Genomic DNA, 25,580 nt, shown 5'->3' on the forward strand with positions numbered 1-25,580 from the left:
TTTTGGTTAAAAATAATTTAGAAACTGAATTAAAGAAGACTAAAGCATGCTTATAATCTTATTTGCTTTCTTGAAGTGATATTTCACATTTATGCTGTATTTTCAAAATATAGATTTTTAAAATCTAGGTAAAATATTTTATAACTAAAAAATTAAAACCTCTAGATAAGTTAACATGTGAAGGTATTCTCAACTATATGGGGTATGGTTTTCCTTTGTGAGCCAAAAAAGTGAAATTCCTTCTGCATTCCACATCTGATCTATAAGACCTTTTGCCATAATGTTCAACACCGAGAAATTCTCAGAAATTAGAGAAGTGGAAGTTCAACTTCTCAACAACATTTGAAACAGCCTTTTAAAGTAAGTTTTCTTTCACTCTTGAATATGTGCAACGTGCATATATATATATATATATATATATATAATTCTTTCAAAACCTGTTTATTGCACCCCACCACGAACCTGTGTAGTTGTTAAGTACATGTATCATCAATCATTATACTTACTATTCTGAGCTCTATATGTGGCAGAGTAACTTTAGAAAACAGTGTGGGTTAGAACCACTTTGCAGTAGCTTGAGTTTAGAAGTGATGCTACAGTTTAAGCCTACATAAAACGAACAAACAAACCTTGCCTGCAAAGGAAAGTATAAAATGTGAACAGTAACTAATGATATCTGTATCTTGGATCACTTCATTTTAATTTGAATGGGAAAGTTCTGAGCATGTTTATATGCTAAGATGGTCAGAGGAGAGGAGTTTGAAGATACAGACTATAGAGCTTCTATTAATACAGCATAGCTTAGCTAATTTTTGCTTGATATTTTATCTTTGAAGTCTTTTCTACCATTCTGTATCTCTTTCCCACTGTGCTAGCAAAACTTACTGGCACCTTCTCCCAAAGAAGTTTTTTTCCTCTGTACAGAATTGCACTTCTCTTCCCTTCTTCTGCCTGTTAGATTCTTACTGAACCCAGGATTTCTCCTCAACGCAAATGAATCTACCTTATAGCCAGAACACATAATTTGTGTGTGTGTGTGTGTGTGTGTGTATCACATCACATGGCATTGATCACATTTAATCATGACTATTACTATTGTTGTTGTTGTTTTGTTGTTGTTGTTGTTATTATTATTATTAAATTTGCTAGACCATGAGTACAAGGGGAAAAGGCTATCTCTGAGCCAGTGCCTGAGCACAAACATACTCCTTTTCCTTTCATTGATTTCACCATTCAATAAATAATGAATGGGTTTATTCTGTGTAGTCAGCATAGTGTAAGTGCTGAATAAACATAACTACAGTTATTGGAACATAACCGTAGTTTCACTCCTCATGGAACTGGCAATCTTGGTTCTAAATATTGTTATTCAGTAGCTCTTAATTGAATTTATTTAAAAAATAAAACCAACCAAATATAAGTTTTAATTGGAATATAAATGTAGTAAAATACTTTATAACATAATTAGTTTAGACTCAGAATCCACATTTTTTATTAAAAATGATAATTTAGGGCCTCCCTGGTGGTGCAGTAGTTGAGCGCTGGGCTGCGAAGCTGCCCACAGCCGCTGCAGCACCGGTTCAATCCCCAGCCACTGGTGAGGGTCCCACATGGTGTGACAGACCTCTCCTGCCTTGCCCGCTGCTCCCCTCAGCAGTGTATTTCACCAGTCTGCCTGTTCTGTTTCCCACTCTGGCTCTGGTAAATTCTCTCACCCTTCCACGCTTCTGATTATACCCAGTGCTTATATATAAATAAATAAATAAATAAATCTTTAAAAAAGTTTAAAAAATGTTTAAAAATGATAATTTATAATAAAATTCATATTTATTTCCTACTCTGTCCAACTATTTATACAATGAATCAGCATAAAATGGCAACTTGTGCACTCATTCATTCATTCAACTTACTCTGAGTGCCAGGCACTCTGGAGAAACAGTGGTGCAGAACAGGAAGCAGGTTTCCTCATGAGACCTGATCTAAGGCTAAGGAAACTGAGTGCCCTGTCATCATTCTTGAGGTTTAAGATACCTGCTCTCTTTTATCAATGAGGCATCAATAGATGCTAAGAAAAATTGCCCAGCAAAGCTAACAGCCCCTGCCTTATATACATGATTCTGTGACCCGGGACCTCTATATTGCCTTCTCATGCTGCTCTGAACTGTTGCCCAAGACCCTGTTAATACTTTTTTCTCCTTTTTGTTTATTGGCTTCTTTTCCTTAATCATAAGGAGGTTATTGTTGTTCATGATATTTTCATATGTGAGGAACCTGAAAATTAAATTCCTGTTTACAATGACTGAAGGAAATACAAATTTTCACATAGATCACAATGATGTATGCCACTGGGAACCTTGCAAAACAATGTGTTGTAGATCACCTAAATGTCTGTTGTCATCAAATATGTAAAATATGTACACACATGTAAATGTGGCTAAATTATCTTTAATTAATTGTGATATATTTAAGACAGAATTAAAGAGTAGAAAATATAAACACACAAGCAAAAGGTGTGAAGAAAACATGAAAAGTCAATTGTTACATCAAAAAGTATTTTAATTGTATTGACTAAAATATCAGGAAAGGACAATTACTATTTTTGTTATTATGGGTAAGATTTCACTAGTCAAAGAGAAGATCAGTTGTAGTTCTCTGTGTTATATTTCACTTAGTCTTATAAATGGGCTGCATTAAACATGTATTTATTTAGCATCTACCTACTGAACATTTTTTTTTGTGACAGCAAACTAGTTAAGCTGGAAGCTCTATTACACTCCTTTAATACCCCAACACAATGTATGGGAGGCATTGTAACGTTACTACTTATTAATAAATGATAAAATGATTCAGACAACTTACCCAGAATTACAGTAAGTACATGAAGATTTTAGGATTGAAATCTACTCTGTTTTTTTTTTTTTTTTTTTGGTATCAGAAACCCATTTGCTTCTACACAAGATTGTGTGTGTGTGTGTGAAAATGACACCCCTACACTAATTCACAACAATCTTAGTGAAAAGACAGACTAGGTCTTGTCACTTACTGTGTCTTGGAGTCCTAATTTTTTACCCTGTGCTTCTGCTACCTAACTTTACTGTGTCTTTACCATTTTTTATTCTCACACCCTGTCTCCCTTCATTCTACATCATGGAGATCAGTATGAGGATAAAGATTTGAGTACAGTTAACTCATGAGGCATTCTTCAAATGTTTTGTTTCATTTTTTTAAAAGATCCATTTATTTATGCGTACAAGAACTGGGGTACAGGCCAGAGGCGCAGGGTGAGAAGATTCACATTGACAGAGAGGGAAACAGAACTGGCAGATGACCGAAATACACTGCTGAGAGGAGCAGCAGGCAAGTCAGGAGAGGTCGGCTGTGCCATGTGGGTAGCTCCCTGGCCGGGGATTGAACTTGTGCTGCAGTGGCTGCAGACAGCTTCATAGGTTGTGTCTTAATCCCTTGTGCCACCAGGGAGACCCCCTGTTTTGTTTCATATTGTTCAGTTGTGTTTCTTTTAAGTGAAGAGAAAAAGGGTTTAGGCATGTCCTCTTTGTTTTAATAGTGATTGTGTTCATTTAAATAATAATAATCATTTTTATGCAAGGTTTTCATCTTAGAAAACAAAAACGTTCTCATGGGCCCACACACGCTAAAAAGCTTGCAGTCTGTTTCTATGATTAATTGAGATGTAGAGAGTGATGGGTGTAGAGTAAAAAATAGACAATTAGTGCAACTAGGCATGAAATAGATTCAAATACAAGCAGCATGTTTCCCCAGTTAGTGATCTGTTTTGGGGCTCTTGAGGATTTGCATCCCATTAGTAAGTCACTGGAATGGAAATCTTCAGTCTTTGGGGAGACCAGAGCATTAAAAATGGAATTAACTCGAACTGCAAACTGAGTCAGCATAATAGGTCATTAATTCTACTGTTTGGGTATATAGCATGCTGAGTTTTGGTGTGTGGGCTTCTGAAATTTTCAAGTGAGTTTATAGAGCATTGCAAGGACTAAATTATGGCTATCTATCATTCCAACCTTCACCCTCGCTACTGAGATATAACATCACCAGTGACCCAAAAAAGGTACTGAAATACCAGTGTTTTTGCTAGAATCAACAGATACTGATATTATTTGAAAAGTTATATATTTTCTGAGAATATATATGTGTGTGTGTGTATGTGTGTACATATATACATATATATGTGTACATGTATATAATATTCTCTAGTATATCAGTGATTCGTAGTTTTTAAAGAACTGTGTCCTCAATTGATAAAGAGAAAAATATTACAGTGCTTCAAATATTACCCTTCCCACAACTGGGAATTACACCTTCCTGCAAGTCTCCATTTCCTATATTTAGAAATACCTCCTTTTGATCATCCTAGCATAGTATAGCTATTAACAACTGCATTTACCGATTACTTACCCAGGGCTTCTCATACTGGGCAATACTGACTTTTCACTCCAGATAATTCTTTGTTGAGGGCATTGTCCTGTGAGTTGTAGGATTTTGGCAGTATCCCTGGCCTCTACCCACTAGTTTCCAGTAACAACTTTCCATACTAACAATCAAAAACATTGTCAGATACTGCCAAATATCCCTTGGTGTCACATATTCCCTGGTGGAGAAGCACTGGTTTATCCTTCCCCAGCATTATTTCCTTTGATTGTACAACGGCTTTGTAAAATATGTAGTACCTTGTTAATCAAAGTCTTGGCAGGAAATGGAACCTACACAGTATGGGTCAGAGACTTTTATGAAGGGACTACTTACAACTGCTTAGGGATATTGCGGTACCAGAAAATAACAACAGCAGGAAGTCATTCCATGCCTTAGATTGAAGAAGCAAGGAGAGGATAGTGTTTCTTTAGTGCTTGGAAGGCTGTTGCTGTGGACCAGAGGTCTTCAGAGAAACATGAATTTAGGGAGCCAAAGCTGTAGCCAATAATGCAGCAAAGTAGCAGCGAGAGTATTGGATCCCTGCCCCCTCCTTCTCCCTTAATCCTTTGATCACTAGCCAGTCCTACCAATCAGTTGAGTCTCAGTAAATTCCAACCAGCAAAGAACTACAGTGATACAATCTTAGGATTCAGCCTCCATGAGCTCTGAGAAAGAAGGAGCATAGAATGTGTTAGGACAATTGGAGAAATTTAAAAATAAAACCATTCATATTTAACATGAAGAACTGAGGTTCACCTAAAGCCAAATAGCTAATGTGTAGAGCAAGCATTGAAATTCACATCTCTTGGACTCCATGCTTTGCAAAAGTATCATCCTAGATGATTTGCATGAATAAACTAACTCTCAGTGAGATTATAAATTATTCAAGGTTATTAGTTTTAGTAGTAGATAGATGCAAGACCAGAGAGACTAACACTCATTCCTATTTTTGGTGTTCACTCTTTTATGCTGACCATTGAAAGAACTGTGATAGCTGTATATCCAACCCATTCTCAAACATAGGATTGAAAGCTTTCTGCCAACCTGAAAAAAAATCATTTTTTAATAACTTGTAGAATTCTAGGTTTCATGTAGTATATTTAAATGGCATATGCTGTTTTTCCAAGCCGTTGGCACATTTTTGTCTTGATTGTAGAAACTCAGCCCCAGCTGGTGTGATATACCAGGAGAGGGGGGAGGACTGGATTGAGAATTGGGAGACCGGGGACCCAGTGCTGGCTCTTTCATTCATAGCTGTGTAACTTTCAGCCATAATAACAATAATAAAAATACTGTAAATCTTTTCTTCCTATTTGCATTGACCCAGATTTGCATATTTACTCTTAGGTACCTAATCAGGTGGCCTCAATTCTATGAAGCAAGGAAGTGTTAGATGTCATGTTTCACAAGTTAAGAGTCAGGCGTAGAATGCAGTCATCTACAATGAAAATCCCATAGCTCGGATGTGGTGCATGTGAACTCAACGCTACATCTTCTCATTGAAGACATAGTGCTTTCACTACTCTGTCTTTTGAAATGATTAATGAATTGATTTATTCTTTCTCAACAGGCACTCTGCAGCTTTTAATCCATTAGTTTCATCACAACGTCCAGTCTAGTTCTAAGATTGAGAATCTGGGATTTTTTTTTAGGATTATAAACAAGGCTACCAATACAATACCAATAGATACCAATAGAATACCAATAGAATTAGCACATAGTGATTCCTCATTTATTCCTTTCTAGGCTTTAGATAAATATGTGTATTAAATAATACCTTTTTAGAGAATGAAATTGGTTATTTTAAAGGAATTTTAAAGTAAGTATAAACAGGGAAACAAATCTAAATAAATTAAGCAGTACCATTTTCTCCCTTTAATCCTGGGTCATTTGGATGCTAATAATTAAAATTCAAACTTCTTCTCTAAGATAAGGTAGTTGGCCACTCCTGGACGGTCTGAAAAGAAACTTAATTCTTCTCATGTTTTTTTGCCTAAAGGTGTGAGGCCCAGAAAATGATATACTTGAGGTCTCTACTATACTGAATTTCCTATTCCCTGTACCAAACTCTGCCCATACCCACCCATTTTCTACTTTTACAATATTTGGATGACCCTGTTTTTTTTTCCTTTTTCAGTATTATCAGATATAAAATTAGGTATTCAACAACAACAACAAAAATCAACCTTGCTTTATTTATTTGTAACTGAGTATTTCAAGTTCCTATTTTGCCCAGCCAGTTCCAAAAAACCCTAGAATGCAAGGATTCTAAGTCCAACTTAATATTTCACAGGAGAGAAAAAGAAAATACTAAAGTATAGATATTTGAAGTCTAAAAAAAAACTGAGAAAGAAAAGTACCAATTTTAATATCCTTGTACTCTAGCAAAAATATAAAATTGTCTCAAAGAAAATATTTCTCTAGTCAAACATTCTAGTTCCATTTTAACATTGTATCTGATGTACATGATTAATAATTCTTCATTTGGAAAAAACAGTTTTATGATTATTCAGTGCTCACACATAAGGTGGAGGAACAGTATTTTTAGTAAGAATAGACTTGAACTAGACTACCTGGTTACAGAACTGGCTTCATCCCCTTTTATGTATGTGACTTTGGGCAAGTTACTTACCCTCTTTCAGTGTTTTGATTTCTTCATTGATATAATCAGGTATAAATAGTATCTATCCCCTATGGATGTTGTTATGGTTAAACCAACTAATACTGACAAAGCATTTAGAATAGTAGTGGAACATAGCCAGCATTATTTAAATGTTAGTTGTGTCAGAAACATCCTTTCCATAAACCTCTTCATCATGAATATCATCTCTATCACCACCACCGTTATCATCATCAATTCCTACTACAGGGGCCCAATCCAGTGTTTCCATTCTTCTGAAATATAGTTACATAAAAGCCTAATAAATAATGAGTAATTATAGAGTAGCACTACTTAGAATAGTTTCATCAAAGAAATAACACATGTATGAATAATGTATATTTTGGAACATATGAACTAATGCAGAAATTTCAATTCTAAGATTTGGTTATACTTCCTTTCTGGTTAACTGTATATTCAGTGCATAGAAAGATTTATTTGTAATGATTCTAGTTTGTTTGGTATTTTTATAATAAGTATATTTTCTTAGAGTTTCAGATTAGAAACAACTGATAAAGAAATATTCAAGAGGTCAGGATTAGGCATAAATTATATACTACAGTGGTGTCTTCATGTAAGAAATAAGCTTAGAGTCTCAAATATCACATTAAGCTACTGTTTTTGTGGTTATTGAGTTTTGCTCTTGAAAGATTTAAGAGATCTGACAAAGAAATATAATAAATCTTATTCTAAACCAAATATATTTAGTAATTTGACTCCCCATTAAAAATCCTATTTCTGCTAGATAAAAAGAAGAGAAAATTTATATTTTTACTCCTTTCCACTTTCACATTTAAAATAAGTAAAAAAAAAAAAAGCATTTCACATGGTTCATAAAAATAATTATCATCTGTGTTTATTTAATTAATTTAAAGTCAATGCCTATTTACATGCTTGGGGTTTTAACTTGAGATGAGAAGGGACCAAGAAAAAGGTGAGCCGTTTTTCATATATACAGAAGCAAATGGCTCTCTATTTTTTAATTTTTATCTATTTTCTTTGTCTCAATCCCCAGCCTCTGAGCCCAACTTGAAGGTGCGGTCCAGGTTAAAACAGAAAGTGGCAGAGAGGAGAAGCAGCCCCTTACTCAGGCGGAAGGATGGAAATGTTGTCACTTCATTCAAGAAGCGAATGTTTGAGGTGACAGGTAATTGAGGATTGGGCAGACACACTAACAAATGTTGGTAGTAGGACTGAAAAAATAATAGTTTAGAATAAATATGCCTGCTGCATATAAAAGTTATTTTGAGAAGAAACATTTCTTATAAGGAAATTATATTGAAAACTCACAATTAGTTCAATGAACCTTGCCATGCATTCATCAACTGTGTTGAACAGGAAATGAATGAAAAAAACAGAACTATGTGTCAATCTATGTATAACTAGGAAACGCCAAAGCTCACCTTAATCTTTTCAGAAACAGGCAGTCCATTTTGGGAATGCCAACCAGGAGAATATAACTTTTAATGAAATTTGATCGGAAATGAGCAGAGGGAGGTCCAAGAAGAACACTTCCCCCATACTCAGACATGAATGTACAAAATACATCTGGGAAAATTAAGCTATGTGGAACAGCAAAACCTTGACTTTTCAACAAATTTACAGAACTCATAAATGACTTTATGTGTTTACTAGTGAACTGGGACTTATGGCAGGAGGGGGGATATATTGCCTTTTATAAAGGGAAAGAAACTGTCATTTTCACTAGTCTCAAATGGAAGAGTTCTTATTTTTTTAGCTGCCTGGGTAGTAGTGGGGTGAACAGGTTAGGAAATTCAACATGATGTCTTACAAAGTCTCTTAGTCCCAGTTGTACCTGGTCTGCAATTAGAGAAGTCCTGGGGATAAAAGACCCAAAATGTCTAGACAAAATAATAATACTGACTACTGTTTACTGAATACCTTCTTAGAGCTATACATTTTATCTATTCATTTTATTTGATTGCATCAATAAGAGGTGATAATGCGCAACTGTTTTTCTCCATCCTCAAGGAGAATTGGGCTTATAGCCAATGTAGTCAGTTTACATTATTTCTGATCCACTCTTACACTCAACATTTTTTTAAAAAAGTTATTTATTGCCTATGCTATGTCTTCTTTGACAAGGCAGGTGTCTGTTTTGGGAGACAATATGGGGAAGATGGTAGAGGTGAGATGGGAAGGTACAGAATACTACTGTCATTTAGAGGTTTTACAGGTATTTAAGGAAAAAAAATAGTCCGCTGTTCAATCCTGACAAATTAATATGCTTATCTAAAGAAAAAGTATTAATGATTAAATGGAAAATTGTTTCTTGAGGGCTAAGAAATGTTTAATAAATTGCATAAAATTATTTAATATCATATATTTTTTTTATAAATTTTATTGTTATATTCCCCATACAATTGCAGCCCCCCCATTCTGACCCCAATCCCTCCCCTCCCGCCCCCGCCCCCCTAAAAGTGTCTCTGGTTCATAGTTTTTTGTTGATTTTGATTTTCACTTTCTTATAGTTATTCATTTTCCTGGTCCCTTATTTAAGTTTTCTAGATTCCTGCTATGAGTGAGACCATCCGGTATTTTTCTTTTTCTTTTTGGCTTATTTCGCTGAGCATGATCCCTTCCAGCGCCATCCATGTTGCTGCAAATTGCATGTGTTTATCTTTTTTGAATGCTGAGTAATATTCCATGGTATATATGTACCACATCTTCTTGATCCAGTCATCTATTTTTGGGCATTTGGGTTGTTTCCAAAGCTTAGCTATTGTAAACAGTGCTGCTATAAACATAGGGGTGCAGGTGTTCTTTGGAATTGATGTTTCTGTGTCCTTTGGGTAAATACCTAGGAGTGGAATTGCTGGATCATATGGAAGCTCTATGTTTAGTAGGTCCAGAAATCTCCACACAGCTTTCCACAGTGGTTGGAGCAGTTTGCACTCCCACCAACAGTGCAGAAGAGTTCCTTTTTCTCCACACCCTCGCCAACATTTGTTGTTGCTAGTTTTTTTAATATGTGCCATTCTCACTGGTGTAAGATGGTATCTCATGGTAGTTTTGATTTGCATTTCCCTGATGACAAGTGATGTTGAACATTTTTTCATATGCCTGTTGGCCATTTGCATTTCCTCTTCAGAGAAGTTTCTTTTAAGCTCTTCTGCCCATTTTTTGACCGGATTATTTTCTTTGTTGTTGTTGAGTCTCATCAGCTCTTTGCAGATTTTTGTGATCAGTCCTTTATCATTAGTGTTGGGTGCAAAAATGTTCTCCCAGTTGGTGGGGTTTCTCTTTGTTTTTGTTATTGTCTCTTTTGCTGTGCAAAAGCTCTTTAATTTGATGTAGTCCCAGCTGTTTATCTTTGCCTTCACTATCACTGCTTTGGGTGATGTGTCTGTAAAGATGTCTTTGATGTGCAAATCATGTAGTGTTTCACCTATATTTCCTTCTATATATTTTATGGTTTCAGGTCTTATGTCTAGTTCTTTAATCCATTTTGAGTTGATTTTTGTGTATGGTATGAGGTGGTGGTCAAGCTTCATTCTTTTGCATGTAGCGACCCAGTTTTCCCAGCACCATTTATTGAACAAACTTTCTTTGCTCCAATACATATTCTTTGCACCTTTGTCAAAGATTAGTTGACCATAAATCTGTGGGTTTATTTCTGGATTTTCTATTCGATTCCATTGGTCTGTATGTCTGTTCTTGTTCCAATACCATGCAGTTTTGATGATTATGGCTTTGTAGTAGAGTTTGAAGTCTGGGAGTGTGATGCCTCCATTCCCTTCTTTTTTTTTCAGGAGAGCTTTGGCTATTCGGGGTTTTTTGTGATTCCATATGAATTTCATCAATAATTGTTCTATTTCTTTGAAGAATGACATTGAAATTTTGATTGGAATAGCATTGAATCTGTATATTGCTTTTGGTAGGATGGCCATTTTAATAATGTTTATTCTTCCAATCCATGAGCAGGGGATGTCTCTCCATTTCTTTGTGTCTTTTTCTATTTCTTTTAACAGTGTTTTATAGTTTTCTTTGTATAGGTCCTTTACCTCTTTTGTTAGATTTATTCCCAAATATTTGATTTTTTTTGTTTCAATAACAAAAGGGATGGTCTTTTTGATTTCTTCTTCTTCAGATTTATTGTTTGTGTATAGGAAGGCTACTGACTTTTGCGTGTTGATTTTGTATCCTGCCACTTTACTGAACTGATTGATGAGTTGAATTAGCTTTTCTGTGGAGTTTTTGGGGTTCTCTATGTATAATATCATATCGTCTGCAAATAGTGATAGTTTGACTTCTTCTTTTCCTATTTGGATTCCTTGGATGTCTTTCTCTTGTCTTATTGCCCTGGCTAGGACTTCCAGTATTATATTGAAAAGCAATGGTGAGAGTGGACATCCTTGTCTTGTTCCAGATCTTAATGGAATTGCTTTCAGTTTTTCACCATTGAGAATGATACTGGCTGTTGGCTTGTCATAGATGGCCTTTATGATGTTGAGGTATGTTCCTTGTATCCCAAGAATTTCAAGGGCTTTTATCATGAATGGGTGTTGCACTTTGTCGAAAGCTTTCTCAGCATCTATTGATATTATCATATGGTTTTTATATTTCTTTTTGTTGATGTGTTGGATAACGTTGATTGATTTTCGGATGTTAAACCATCCTTGTGCCCCTGGAATGAATCCAACTTGGTCGTGGTAAATTATCTTATGGATACATTGTTGGATTCTGATAGCTAAAATTTTATTGAGGATTTTTGCATCAGTGTTCATTAGGGAGATTGGCCTGTAGTTTTCCTTTTTTGTGTTGTCCTTGTTCGGTTTTGGTATTAGTGTAATGTTGGCTTCATAAAACGTGTTTGGTATTGTCCCTTCCTTCTCAATTTTTTGGAAGAGTTTGTGAAGGATAGGCACTAATTCATCTCTGAATGTTTGGTAGAATTCATTTGTAAATCCATCCGGTCCTGGGCTTTTGTTTTTGGGGAGGTTTTTGATTACCATTTCAATTTCTCTAATTGTAATTGGTCTGTTTAGGTGTTCTATTTCTTCTTTATCTAGCTTTGGGTGATTGTAGAGTTGTAGGAATTTGTCCATCTCCTCTAGATTGTTAAACTTGTTTCCATATAACTGTTCATAGTAGTTACTGATTATTCTTTTGATTTCTGCTGTGTCCGTTGTGATTTCTCCTCTTTCATTGATGATCCTGTTTATTTGTGCTTTCTCCCTTTTTTCCTTTGTGAGCCTGGCTAGGGGTTTGTCTATTTTATTGATTTTTTCAAAGAACCAGCTCTTGGTTTCATTGATCTTTTGGATTGTTTTTTTAGTTTCAATTTCATTTATTTCTGCTTTGGTTTTTATTATTTCTTTTCTTCTACTGGTTTTGGGGTTTTTTTGTTGTTCTTTTTCTAGATCTTTGAGCTTTGAGATTAGGTTGTTTCTTTGCGTTCTTTCTTGTTTCTTGATGTGAGCTTCTATTGCTATATATTTTCCTCTTATTACTGCTTTTGCTGCATCCCATACATTTAGGATATTGGTGTCCTCCTTGTCGTTCAATTCAAAGAATTTTTTAATTTCTTCTTTGATCTCCTCATCAGTCCAATGGTCTTCCAGTAGTGTGGTTTTTAATCTCCATGAGGTAGGAAAGTTCCTTGCCTTCTTTTTATGGTTTATTTCTAGTTTGATGCCTTCATGGTCAGAAAAGATGGTTGATATGATTTCAATCTTGGTGTATCTGTTGATGTTTGTCTTGTGCCCCAGTATGTGATCGATCCTAGAGAATGATCCGTGTGCACTTGAGAAAAATGTGTACTCCGTTTTTTGGGGGTTTAGTGTTCTATAGAGGTCTGTTAAGCCCAATTGCTCTAGGTCCTTATTTAGAGCTTTGGTTTCTTTACTTATTTTTTGTCTTGTTGATCTATCCATTGTTGATAGTGGTGTGTTGAAGTCTCCCACTACATATGTGTTTTCTCTGATGTCTGTTTTCAGAGAGGATAACAGTTGTCTGATATATTTTGGTGCTCCTTCGTTTGGTGAGTATATGTTAATGAGTGTTATTTCTTCTTGAAGTATTGTCCCCTTGATCATAATGTAGTGACCACTGGGGTCTCTTTTTATCATTTTGAGTTTGAAATCTGTTTTATCTGATATAAGTATAGCTGTTCCTGCTTTCTTTTTTGGTCCATTTGCTTGTAGGATTGTTTTCCATCCTTTAACTTTGAGCCTATTTTTATCTTTTGTAGCTAAATGTGTTTCCTGGAGACAGCAAAAGGTTGGGTTTTGTTTCTTAATCCAGGCTGCAACTCTGTGTCTTTTTATTGAAGAGTTCATTCCATTTACATTTAGAGTTAATATTGATATGTTAACATCTGTATTTGCCATTGTGTTTGTCTTTCCTTTGATTTTATTTATTTATTCTTTTAATAACTTTTTTTTTTTTTGGCCTTCTTTCATTGTTATTCGTCCCTCTGAGGTTCTGGCTTTAGGACTCCTTGTAGTATTTTTTGGAGTGGGGGTTTAGTTGCAATGAAATTCCGGAGTTTCTGTTTGTCTGGGAAGGTCCATATTCTTTCTTCAAAGAGGAAGGAGAGCTTTGCGGGATAGAGTATTCTTGGTTGGCATCTGTTTTCTTGGAGTCTGTTGACTATGTCCCTCCACTCTCTCCTTGCCCGTAGTGTTTCTTCGGAGAAGTCTGATGTCAGCCTGATTGGTTTTCCTTTGAATGTTATCTGTTTCTTCCCTCTTGCCAGCTTCATTATTTTTTCCTTGTCCTGGATTCTTGGGAGCTTTACTATTATGTGTCTTGCTGTATTTTTCCTTTCGTCGTGGAAGTTTGGTGTTCTTCTTGCTTCTTGTATATCAATTTTCAGCTCCTTCTTCACATTTGGGAAGTTCTCTTCAATTATCTCTTTGAATATTTTCTCTGTTCCTACATCTCTCTCCTCTCCTTCTGGTATTCCTATAACTCTTATATTTCCTTTCCTCATGGAGTCAGATAGTTCCCGAAGTCTTTCTTCGTTCTTTTTCCTTCGTACTTCTCTTTCCTTTTCTGTTTTGGTTCTTTTTATTTCTGTGTTTTCAAGATTACTTATTCATTCTTCCATTTCATCTATTCTGCTTTCATTGCTTTTCCCAGAATTCTTTAGTTCTTCCATTAATTCTTTGATCTCCTGCATTTCTTTTACTTCCCTCTTTAGGGACTCAATTTCTTTCTTCTGACCATTGTTTTCCCTCTCTAGGGACTCAATTGCATTCTTCTGATCGTTGATTATTTTTCCCTTATCATTGTTTTCCTTTATGACTTCTGTCAGTTTTTTAATCACGGCAATTTTAAATTCTCTTTCTGGAAGGCTCAGAAATTCTTCCAAGTTATTGTCTTTGCAATCTGGGGGCTGGCTTTCTTTTTGTGGTGTGCTTTTTCTCTGGAGAGTTGCTAGGTTGCGTGTGGTTCTTCTCCTCCCTACTGTCTGTTTTCTAATTTGCCGTATGTGTTGGGACACTGTGTTGTTGGGACTGGCCGGCATCTTGGGTGGGCTTCTCTGTTCCCCTCTGGTTCCTCCAGGAGTCATCTGTCAGTTTCAAGCAGTCTTTCCTGGAGAAAGGTCCCTTTCTAAAATGCCGATGTGAGGACACACTCCCCTGTGCGCCTGGTCTGCCCCGGCGGTGGGTTCCTGCTCCCCTCTGGGCTTGGACTGCAGGCCAGAGGGGGTCTGGCGTGGGCGAACTTCCCCCGCTCATCTCTGGCTCCTGAGGAAGCCTTCTGCAGGTAGTCTTTGCTGAAGAAATGTCCCTGTTCTAAAATGGTGATGTGGGACACACTCCCTGCGCGTCTGGTCTCAGGCACACTCTTCTGCGCGCCTGGTCTGCCCCGGCTGTGGGTGCTCGCTCTCCCTGTGGGCTCAGACTACTTGTTCAGAAGGGGCCCGGTGTGGGCTAACTCCCCAGCTGGCCACTAGCTCCTTCAGGAGCCTCTGCTGGCTTCAAGTCGCTAGGTGGCACCAGAGATCTCTCCTAGAGCCCTTGGGGAGCTGATTTTCCACCCCGTGGGATAGGGAGCAGAGCGGGGATGGTAGGGTACACCTCAACGGCTTTGGGGTGCTGTGTCTGCCTTGTGCCCCACCGTCGTGGGGAACCCACGCCCCTAATTTCGTGCCCCGGGTCTCAGTTCCAAAGCCCTCAGTTCCAGGACGCGGGCTGTAGCCCAGATCAGTGGCGCGGGAATGGCGCCTTTTGAATCCCGCTCCCCTGCCTGGGCGCCTTGTACCTGCTCACTCAGGGAGGGCCTCCGCTGTCTCCCCGCAAGCCTAGGTCGCAGGCGCGGGGACCTGGGCAGCTGAGATCCTGTCCGAATCCGCGCCACTTTCCGCAAGCTTACCGGGCGGCCGGGGCTGTGTGCTGGTGCTGGTCTCCTCCTGGGGGGCGGGGCTCTCTTTAATGGCGCCTGGAGCTCACCTCCGCGGGGGATCCTGCAGGGTTCGCCTCAGCTCCCGTTCACGGGGTGTGGTGGCTGAAATAGTTCCTTTCCACTCACAGTCCCACTTGCTGCGTCCGTTTTTTTTGTTGGCCGTTTCGGTTTGTTGTTTCCCTCCTCTCTGCCGGTCGGAGAGTGCCGAGTTTGTGGGTGGGGGAGGCGAGCAGGGTTCTGCGCTTCCCTCCCTTCTGGTCCTCTTTTATGGCAACTTTCTTCTTTGGGCAGTTTGCTGGAGTCGTCCGTTTATCTTCCGTGTCCCAGTTCTCACTGGGACCTGCCGCTTTTCCTCCCTATTAACTTTTTTTAATGGGAGATCTTACTCACAGCGTCTCCTCGCCGCCATGTTGCTCTGCCCTCCAGGAACCAAACTTCTTTAATATCATATATAATTGCTAACTCAGACCAATTGAATTCTACCTGAATTTGGAACTACAGACTTTTGTTTGAAATACATTATTGTATTTAAGTAAGTAAGATTCTTAAGCTTTCATTCTAGAGTTCCTTGGGGTAGATTTGAAAAGTGAATCTCTTTCAATGAATGTAAAAAATAATGTAAATAGATAGAGGTGGCTTTTCTTATTGGAGAGAATATATTCCCTCCTTATAGAAAAACTTGAAGAAAACAGAAAAACATAAACATTGCTATGTATTTGTCTTAGAATCTTAATTTCTAAGGCCATATTTATCCCAAGTGCTCATTTATATTTTTCTGTTACTCTCATTTCTTGATCATAACCTTTCTTCCATGATCAGTTATACTTTTTAACCAAATTGCAATGGATTTTAGTGCAGTATCTCTCTGAAAAATGATTTTCACTTATAAGAGTTATGCTTTGTTAGTTTAGTTTGTTTCTTTACTTTTGAAATACCATATTTTTCTCATCCTAATTTTGCAAGATAAAGACTCACCTTTTCATCAGAGGAAATGATGTATATCCAAAGAGGGATTTGTGCATTATAGATACACAATTTTGGTCAGTGAGTTGGTACAATGAATGTTTTGGTAGATATTTTAAAGCAGTATGTTACCCTTACCTTAAATGTTTTTGGAAGGTCTGAATTATCAGACACACAGATTTCTTCACCTTTCTCTGCCAGCTTTCATCTAGTTTGGATGAGCTTTCCTTGATTCTCAATACTAATTATGTTTGCTAGTGAGTCAGAGACCACCATAGTATCAAATAAGCATTGCTCTTCTTCTCTTATCTCTGAATCTTTTTTCCTATTTCATAAGTTGAAGTGATTGTTTTTACAACTCCATGCCACCTCTCTTCCTATTAATTGACATGGGCACCATTTAACATATTTTCCAAATTCAAGTGTTTTCTGCTCCTCCACCCAAAAAGCCATTTTCTTTTAACATTTAAGCCTTAAGCACCTCCTTGTTCCTGTGTGTCTTCTCCACTCTTTCCCACTCTGCTGTCCCCATTTCATGAACAATTCTTCAAACTCTACTTAGCAATATTTCTTCTTGGACATTTTCTCAGTGTTCTTACAAAATCTCACCTCATGCAATATTTGTTTCCTAATACATATCAGCAATTTCTACATAAGGAAATAATTTTGTCCGGATATCACATAAAAATATTTTTTTTAATTAGCAAGACAGAATAGTCAAGAAAATCTATTTTTTTGAAAAAAAAAGACAGTATATGGAAATGAGACATTAACACAACAATAGAAATCTGTACTTAGTCTTATCAACTGGAAGGGATTTTTAAATTTATTTTTCCTTGATTAAAAGGAAAGTAAGCAAGAAACATACACATATAAAAAAGCAGATTAATCAAATTGTAAGTAACATACATAGGAAGAATGGCATTGAGCTAGATATGTTTAAGAATTGTAAATTACAATGGCTTGATGAAATCCTACGCTAGTAGGATCAAAATTCTATCTACGATCTGTATTCTTTCTGTTAGCACTGTACAGCTGAGTACAGAAATATTTATAGTAGAAATTTGAAAGCTACATGTTTTCTAAGGGAGGGCAAACAATATAGCCTACAAATTGGGAGTTTCTATTCTCTGGGAGACAGAATGTATATGATTCAAACTTTGAGCTAAGTTAGAGGTGGGATCAGACCTGCAGTGAAGTAGGTGGAGAAAAAGGAGGGTAGAAAAGCGTAAAATGGGAAAGTGGCACCTTTCAGCAGAATAAATTATTTAAATTTCACTTAATGTAGAGTATAGAAATGATAACAAAAGGAAATAATGTTAGGCTCCATTTTTGAGCAGAGGACTATTGTGAAAGTTGTCTCCTAATTTTTGTTCTGGCAATATTTGGGAGGAGAGGTTTGAAAGACTCTGTAGCAACTCAGAAATAGTAGCAGAGGGCCTCCCTTGCGTCACAAGGTGTTAAGACTCAGCACTATCAAGCTATTGCCAGCCGCTACAGCATGAGTTTGATTCCCAGCCAGGAGCAACCCACATGGCACAGCAGACCTCTCCTGTCTCACCCCTGCTCCCCTCAGCAGTGTATTTCAGTCAATCCACTTGTGTTCCCTGCTCTGCTCTGATGAATCTTCTCACTGCCCCTCTGAACCTCTGTCCTATACCCCAGCTCTTGTATATATAAATAAATAAAATAAATCTTTTTTTAAAAAAGAAATATTAGCAGGCTTTCTATAGACTATGAAAGAATAATGAAGACTGAGGGCTTAAATGAAAATGATTATAGTCAAAATAGATGGCAGATCATGTGAAAAACAAAATGAAAGAACCTAGTAACGGATTCAATTTGGGGAAAGGAAGGGAGTGAAAATGACTTGAAAGAGAGTGATAAGCAGGGCACATTTAATATTGGAATACATTGAATTTAATATACAGGTGAAGGGAAGTTAAGAATGTCCAGCATTCCAAAGGGACTCAGATCAGAATTTATGAGCTATAAAGGCAAGAAATGTAAGTTTCATGAGAGTATTTTTCTTAGAAAAGAATTCGGTCTCATAATATTGAGGTGTTGCTTTGTTTTTGCTTTTGACAAGGAAGGAGGAGAGGGATAAGGCAAAAAACCTTTAGGTGAATGTCTACATTTAAGAATTGGTTAAAAGAGGACAAGCGAAAGAGATAGAAAGACAGACTTGAATGTGGAGAATGTTACTGTAGAAAGGAAAATGTCAAAGTTAGTTTGGGCAAGCAGTTATAGTCACTAATGAATAAGACAGATTACCAGGAATCTTGATGGATGAGTAGACATGAGTATGCTTTCAGACTAGAGGGATGGCTCCTATGTATAAGGAAGGCATGAAGACTCGATAATTGACAGAAAGAAAAAGAAAAAAATATTGGATGGTTTTACTTATTGGAGGAACATAGGTAAACCATACAAAGGATCAGAAAAAAAAAAACTATCAAGCAAACTAACAGAGAAATTCAGCAGGAGAGGGAAAGGGAGAGCTATCAAAATGGGAGGGACAATTGCAAGAGTCTATAGGAATGGTTCACAGGTGTCTTGGTGGTGGGAATTTTAGGGGGCAACACCTAAGAGAAATCAAACTGTACAAAAATGAGCAACGATGTAAAAAATTATAAATAAAAATCAAAGAATTAACAAAGCAAATTCTAGAAATGGGATCAGGGATAAAAGTGAATATGTTAGCAATGGAGAGAAAAAAGATAGAGAAATGCTTTATCTTTAATTGGAGGAGAGTATGGATAATAAAATTCATGAGGTAAAAAGAAAAATTACTAATACAAGGCAAGATCCTTTGTGCAGACTTGAATTAACAAGCTATAAGGATGAGATGCGTATAAAAATGTTCAATGAATTTGTAGTAGGTGAAAAGAACTTAATTGGAGTTCAATAAATAATTTACCAAGGCTTGATAAGATGACCTCTCTTACTTATATTTTTAGAAATTGGAACTTTATATTTCTGTTAATTAGCTATTTTAATAAGTGCATTAACTCCATAAATTGAAATGCTTGTGAATTTGATATCAAAGGTGAAAGATTAATTGAATAATCTGTATTAACTTATTTTTATTAAAATAAGTTTCTTGTATATTGATGTTTGAAATTTAACATACCATATAAAATTCCAACAGATTTTTGTGCATCGATTTTGTAACCTCTCGCATTGCTGAATTGCTGAGCATTGTTTTTAAAAGTTTGGTGGAGTCTTCAGAGATTTCTATGTACTGTATCATATCATCTCCAAATCACAATAGGTTCACTTCTTCATTTCCAACTTGCATTCATTTTACTCCAGTTGTCTGCTTGTGCTAGATAAAACCTCTAATACTAAATTAAACAAAGCGATGAAGTGGGCATCCTTGTCTTCTTCCTGGGCTTAAAAGGAAAAGTTTCATTTTTGCACAAGTTGTATAATGGTGTACTATATTTACCTTTTTACCCCATTTAACCCATTTCTTTGTTCTGCTTCTTTCTGCAATCCCCAGACTTCTTTTACTAACTTTTTTTTTTTCTGTTTGGAGAGCTCCTTTACAATTTTTAAGGGATGGAAAGGAAACTAGTGGGCATTTTTAAAAAAATATATTAATTTCAGGCAACTTGTCTTCTGGGAAATAAATTGGGTGAGTTAAAGTTACAAGATGTACCATTTTGAGATTTCCATTCTATTTTATTTTCTTCAAAAATCTTTGACTAAGAGGTGCTGTAAATAAGATACAGCCTTAGTAAATCAAGTAAAGTACAATTTATAACAAGCTATAAATGTTCTTTTTCACCTGCAATAGGAATGACTCTGTGCCTCATGTGATGAGGACATATTTTTATATATAACTATGAAAGCCCATTTTCTAAATTTTTGTTATTTTTACAGTAGCACAACGGTAAGTAAAAGAAAATTCCCTTCTTTACTTGGTTTCCTCATCATGAAGTTCTCTATTTTAATTCTCTAGGAACTATTGAATATTATGTTGTACTTCTAGCAGTGGAAATAAAAAAAAGAAAAAGTGGTATGAAAATTCAGAAAGTTTCCAAAAATTTTCACAGTCCTTTTTATTATTTGGTTAGATAGTATTTGTCATTCACATGGTGGAGGGAATACAGTGTTCAGTGTGCTATATTATTTGCCATGTAATTAAAGTGTGTAAGATTTTTATGAATATATTTGTACTTCATAATATTTTTCAGAATCCTCAGTCAGTAGCAGTTCTCCTGGATCTGGGCCCAGTTCACCAAACAATGGGCCAACTGGAAATGTTACCGAAAGTGAGACTTCAGTTTTGCCACCTAATCCTCATGCTGAGGTAAGACTCTTATTATTTTGGTTCTTTTAAAGTTAAATCCTCTATTAGATCCCTAAAACAAAGTGATGTTTCTAAATTGAAGCTTAAAGCCATCTGTTCTTATTTTTCTTACACGTTTATAATGTGTGGATTTGAGTAAACTTGATCTTATTTATGAAGATTGGACAATAATCAGGACTGAAGTATACTAAAATGTAATCCTCAGATAAAATTAGTGATGTTGAGTATACACTGCCCAACAGTTGTGCATCTCAGTTATCCTTCTTTTTGATCATTCTGATAGTCTATAGGCCTATCAGTAAGTAAAAATTTTATGAAAACCTCTCAAAGAATTGCCTAGTAGGACCTTCTTGCTGGCCTAGGAATTAAGTCTCAGCAATATCACCTCAACAGTCTGAGTTCAATCCCAGGCCAGGGAGCTGAACCACATATGGCACAGCAGACCTCTCCTTTCTCACCCACTGCTCCCCTGAGCAGTGTATTTCAGTAAATCCACTGCTGTGCTCCTCACTCTGTCTCTGGTGAATCCTCTCACCCCTCCCCCACACATCTGGCCTGTACCCCAGTTCTTCCACAAAATAAATAAATAATTTTTTTTTAAAAAAAGGATAGCCTAGCAAGGTGTGTTTTATCATTTTGAGCTGAACAGTAATAAAAAATAGACTATTATAATTGAGGGGCAAAGATTAGGTATTTATTGAGGACCTACTATGTGCAAGTCATTTTGCCTGGTAATAGGGGATATAAAGATGAATAAAATATGAACTCTGTCCTTGAAGAATGAGCAATTCAGGGAAATTGGTCTTTAAAAGAACACAATTTCTTATTCTCTGATTGTATGTAATCAACATTAATAGCATTTGCTTTTTCTAGCACATGACTTATTAAAATCAGTGATAGAAAATTAAGAGGAAAATAAGTGTGGGGACAACAAGAATTTGTCTATGTAGTCTGTATTAGGCTAAGCAAAGGCAACAGTTAATTTATAGAATCTACTGCTTTCAATTCACCATCTACACACTGAAATTTTAAGTTTTTCTTTCCTATCGTAACAAGACCTCCTTACCAGTCACTGCTCTATGCAAGGAAAGCTGGTCCATAACTTCTTATATATAACTGTGAAATGCTTCTTTGTATTTTATAGAATCATAGTTCTTTGATGCAGAAAGGGGCAGATCAAATCTCTGATTCTTGGATCACATATGTAGCTTTCCTTATATGTGATGAATCAAACTTCTACTAGAACACATCTCATTATAGGAAATTCACTTCATTGTCTCCTGAGACAAGCCAGTTGATTTTGAACAGTTAACCTGTTTTACAGAAATGTCTCCTGTACATTATGCTTAAATCTGTGTCTATAATTTCACTCTCACATATACATAAGCATATTTACAATAAATTAGTTATAAATTTTACACTTGACCTTAGTGAAAATATCAAGAAGCAGTTATTTATAAATTTTAAAATTATCAGGTCAAAATATAATTGAATGCAGAAACCCAGAGGTTAACCTTGGTAAGCTGAGAATGAAAACCAGTGAAGTTACTTTTACCCTGAGGATATTGTGTACTTGAGTTATAAGTTTGGGTTTTCAGGATCTCACAAAACCCAGGAGATAAAAGACAACACCCAGTACTGAGGAAGGAGGATAAGAGATTATTAGACCCTTTAAACACTAAGGCAAGATCCCCAAGGCCCATATCTATGCTGCATTGGTGAGTCTCATCCCATCCCTTCCCCCCGAGAGGTGTCTTCATGGGAACCGGACAAAGAAAGAATCTCTCCCTCAGAGGCTAGCTCTTTACTTTTTTTTTTAAGATTTATTTATTTATACAAGAACTGGGGTACAGGCCAGATGCACTGGAGGGTTCACCAGAAACAGAGCAGGGAACAGAACAGGCAGACAGACCGAAGACACTGCTGAAGGGAGTAACGGGGGAGACAGGATAGGTCTGCCGTACCATGTGGGTTTCTCCCGGCTGGCCAGGAATCCAACCGGTGCTGAAGAGGCTGCAGACAGCTACACAGCGTGGTGCTCAACCCGCTGCGCCACCAGGGAAACCCAGAGGCGAGCTCTTGCATGGAGTGGTGGAGCCCAAATTCACATCACCCGAACTTTTAATTTGGTTTGAAGTACCACAAATTTATAATGATCTTAGGTGTCTAGAAAAAAAAAAAGTAAGTCCTCCCTTGTGGAATATATTTTCATTCTAGATTTCAAATATTTCCTTCAACTTTCCAAAAAGAACTCTTCTGACTGCCTTTTAGCTACTTGCAAATAACAGTTCGGGCCTCCATATTATCTCCAGGTCCTTCATCTATTTCTTATTTTTGACCATCATTTTGTCCCTCATCCTCTTTTTTTCACTATCCTTCCTAAAACATGATACCCGGTAGAATAAATACTTCCCCATATATTTGTGACTATAATATACGTAGTATTCATGAACTATTTTTTTTTATAAACATTGTATTTCTGTTAATGCAATTATATATCAATATTGGTCTTTTTTCTGGAACATTGTAATCCATTACCATGACAAGAACAACACAGTCAACAAAATTTTAAAATTCTTTTAGGTTGCCATTTCCTCTCAGTTTGAGCAATTTAATTATCCATAATTGTAGAAAAGGATCTGGGTTATAATTTTTGATGAATTTGTCACCTTTAAAAATGAAATTGACACACAAAAATATATTCATAGCATGTATGGTTCTTAGAAATGCATCATTAGTGTTGCAAAAGATACAGAAGACCAATTGCAGCTTGATAATATTTTATTATGTTCAGAAAGAGGAGTGGAGTATTTTGATGTGTAAAACATATGTAGTAAAAATATATTTTTAAAAGGCAAGGGAGTGATGAACACAAAATTTAACATAGTGGTTTATCTCCCAAGAGAAAGGAAGGGGAGTAATGTGGCCCCTTATTGCAAAGGAAGGTACATGTATTCCTTCATTATAAAAGCATGTATGTGTGTAGTATTTAGTACAATGTAAAGAAACAAGAAATATATGTGTGTGAGATTAGAGATAAATGGATAATGTGAAATAGTTTTCTTTAAAATTTTTATATTGTGCTCTAGATTGTATGCCCATATCTTTAAATTTCAAAATACATACAATGGAGAATGTAAATTAGGGTTTGCTTACAATGTTTTAAATTCCTAAAATCTTTCCTTTCACAATTATCTGCTTAAATGTTCTAACTTTTCAGTTAATTGTTGAACATTTCTGTCACTACAAACCTTTCCTTTTTCCTACCCCCACCATTAAAAAAAAAAAAAAAAAACAGAAGGAAATGTGATTTAATGGAGTTTGAAAGAGTAGAGGTATTTCTTCAGGTCAGTGACAGGACATTCACCTCCAAAGTTGGAAAGACTAGTTCAAAAGCAAGCAGTGGCTTACCTCATAATGAATTAATTGTGTGCCTGAACTATGATCCAAAAGGCCAGGTGGACAGACCTTTATGCACTGATGGGTAGCCTCTCCATGGCCCAGAACAAAAAATTCAACCCTGATGGCTAACATGTGGTTTTCTGCTGCATTGCATTTACAGAGGTCTGCAGTGTAACTCATACTGAAGAGATGAAGAGACAGCAGAATTCAGACTCAAACTGTCAGCAAATTGATATCCTAGCTTTGTTACACTATGTGTATTCATCTAAACTACAGAAAAGGAAAAAAAAAATCCAGCCAATTCTTGATTAAAAATCATTGAGAATTTAGTATGACCTTTACATGTATCTTCTAAAATTAATAACATGTAGTTTTACAGCAACTGAAATGCTCAGGGGAAACAAACAATTTACATCATTGATTATACAATGAAAAATGAATTTAGTTGTATACTTCACCATTTACAAAATAGCCTTATTTAATCATATCTGCTTAAGCAACACAGGTGAGTTTTCATTTTAAAATAGTATGACAGTGTTCATTTGAAAGAGCTCTTTATTCTGTGACCTGTAAGTAGAAAGCCTGTCACTTAATTCTTTCAGAGCCTGGGTAAATAACTTGGATTCTATTACTTTTTACTGCTTAGGATAGAAGAAAGTAAGACTTCATTTAAAGATCCTGAGGCCTAGGCAAACAACAAGAAATTTTCTGTCTTGTAATTTATATGCATAATTTAAAATAAAGGTTAAGAATGAAGTAGGAGGAGAGTTTATTCATAAATCCAGGCTCAGAAAATAGCACAGTGTATTCAAATATATGGGTCTTCCATTAAGGAAGCTCCTTGGGAACCTGGCTTCAAAACTAAGCTACTTTGTTGTCATTACTTAAGTTGCTAAACTGGCCCCAAACCTGTTGTTCCTTATCTAGGAGACAGCCATACTTATCCAACAGCTTTGTTGTAAGGAAATCAGTGTTTTGAACGGGGGTGGTAAATTGTGAAGTGTGAAATAAGTTCATTTTTTGTTTTTGTTATCAATACTGACTCCTAGTAGGGAAAACTTATTAGCATATTTGTCTTCAAGCCAACAACTCTCAAGTGAGAGTGAGTCTCCATCTGCTCTGACCACTTCTGCTTTATTTCTTCTATTTCTTGCATATGCTCAGTCTTGAACTCAAATTGTTGGAGCTACTTGGTTTTACTCATTTGTAAACTTGATTGGAGAACTGAAACCTCAGAAGTTTCTATTTCCAACTCCAGTCAAAGATGTCTTTACCTATCTAGTTACTTTATTACTAATACTATGAGCTTGTGGGTTCAAATATGTGTCCATGGATATCAACACTATTAATTTAGATTCAGTAGATTTATTTGATAACATAACAGGAGCCAAGCAGCTGGTTTATTTCTAGTTGAAC

The 25,580-nt window shown here is 36.3% G+C and overlaps 1 protein-coding gene across 14 annotated transcripts in view; it reads left to right on the forward strand.

Moving 5' to 3' along the window:
* The window catches only part of HDAC9 (histone deacetylase 9), a gene marked incomplete at both ends in the record, with an annotated part of 409,639 nt that overhangs the window by 33,361 nt on the left and 350,698 nt on the right, over positions 1-25,580 (forward strand). For 8 of the 14 annotated variants that reach the window (XM_084230512.1, XM_084230511.1, XM_084230509.1 and 5 more), the window contains one exon: positions 20,647-20,762. In XM_084230512.1, coding sequence (XP_084086638.1) covers positions 20,647-20,762 — 116 coding nt within the window. Of the gene's footprint in view, positions 1-8,120; positions 8,253-20,646; positions 20,763-25,580 lie in introns of all 14 variants that reach the window. The other 6 variants (XM_084230504.1, XM_084230510.1, XM_084230517.1 and 3 more) reach the window with 1 other exon arrangement.

This window comes from Talpa europaea (genome assembly GCF_964194135.1).
Source record: "Talpa europaea genome assembly, chromosome: 3".
Taxonomy (NCBI): domain Eukaryota; kingdom Metazoa; phylum Chordata; class Mammalia; order Eulipotyphla; family Talpidae; genus Talpa; species Talpa europaea.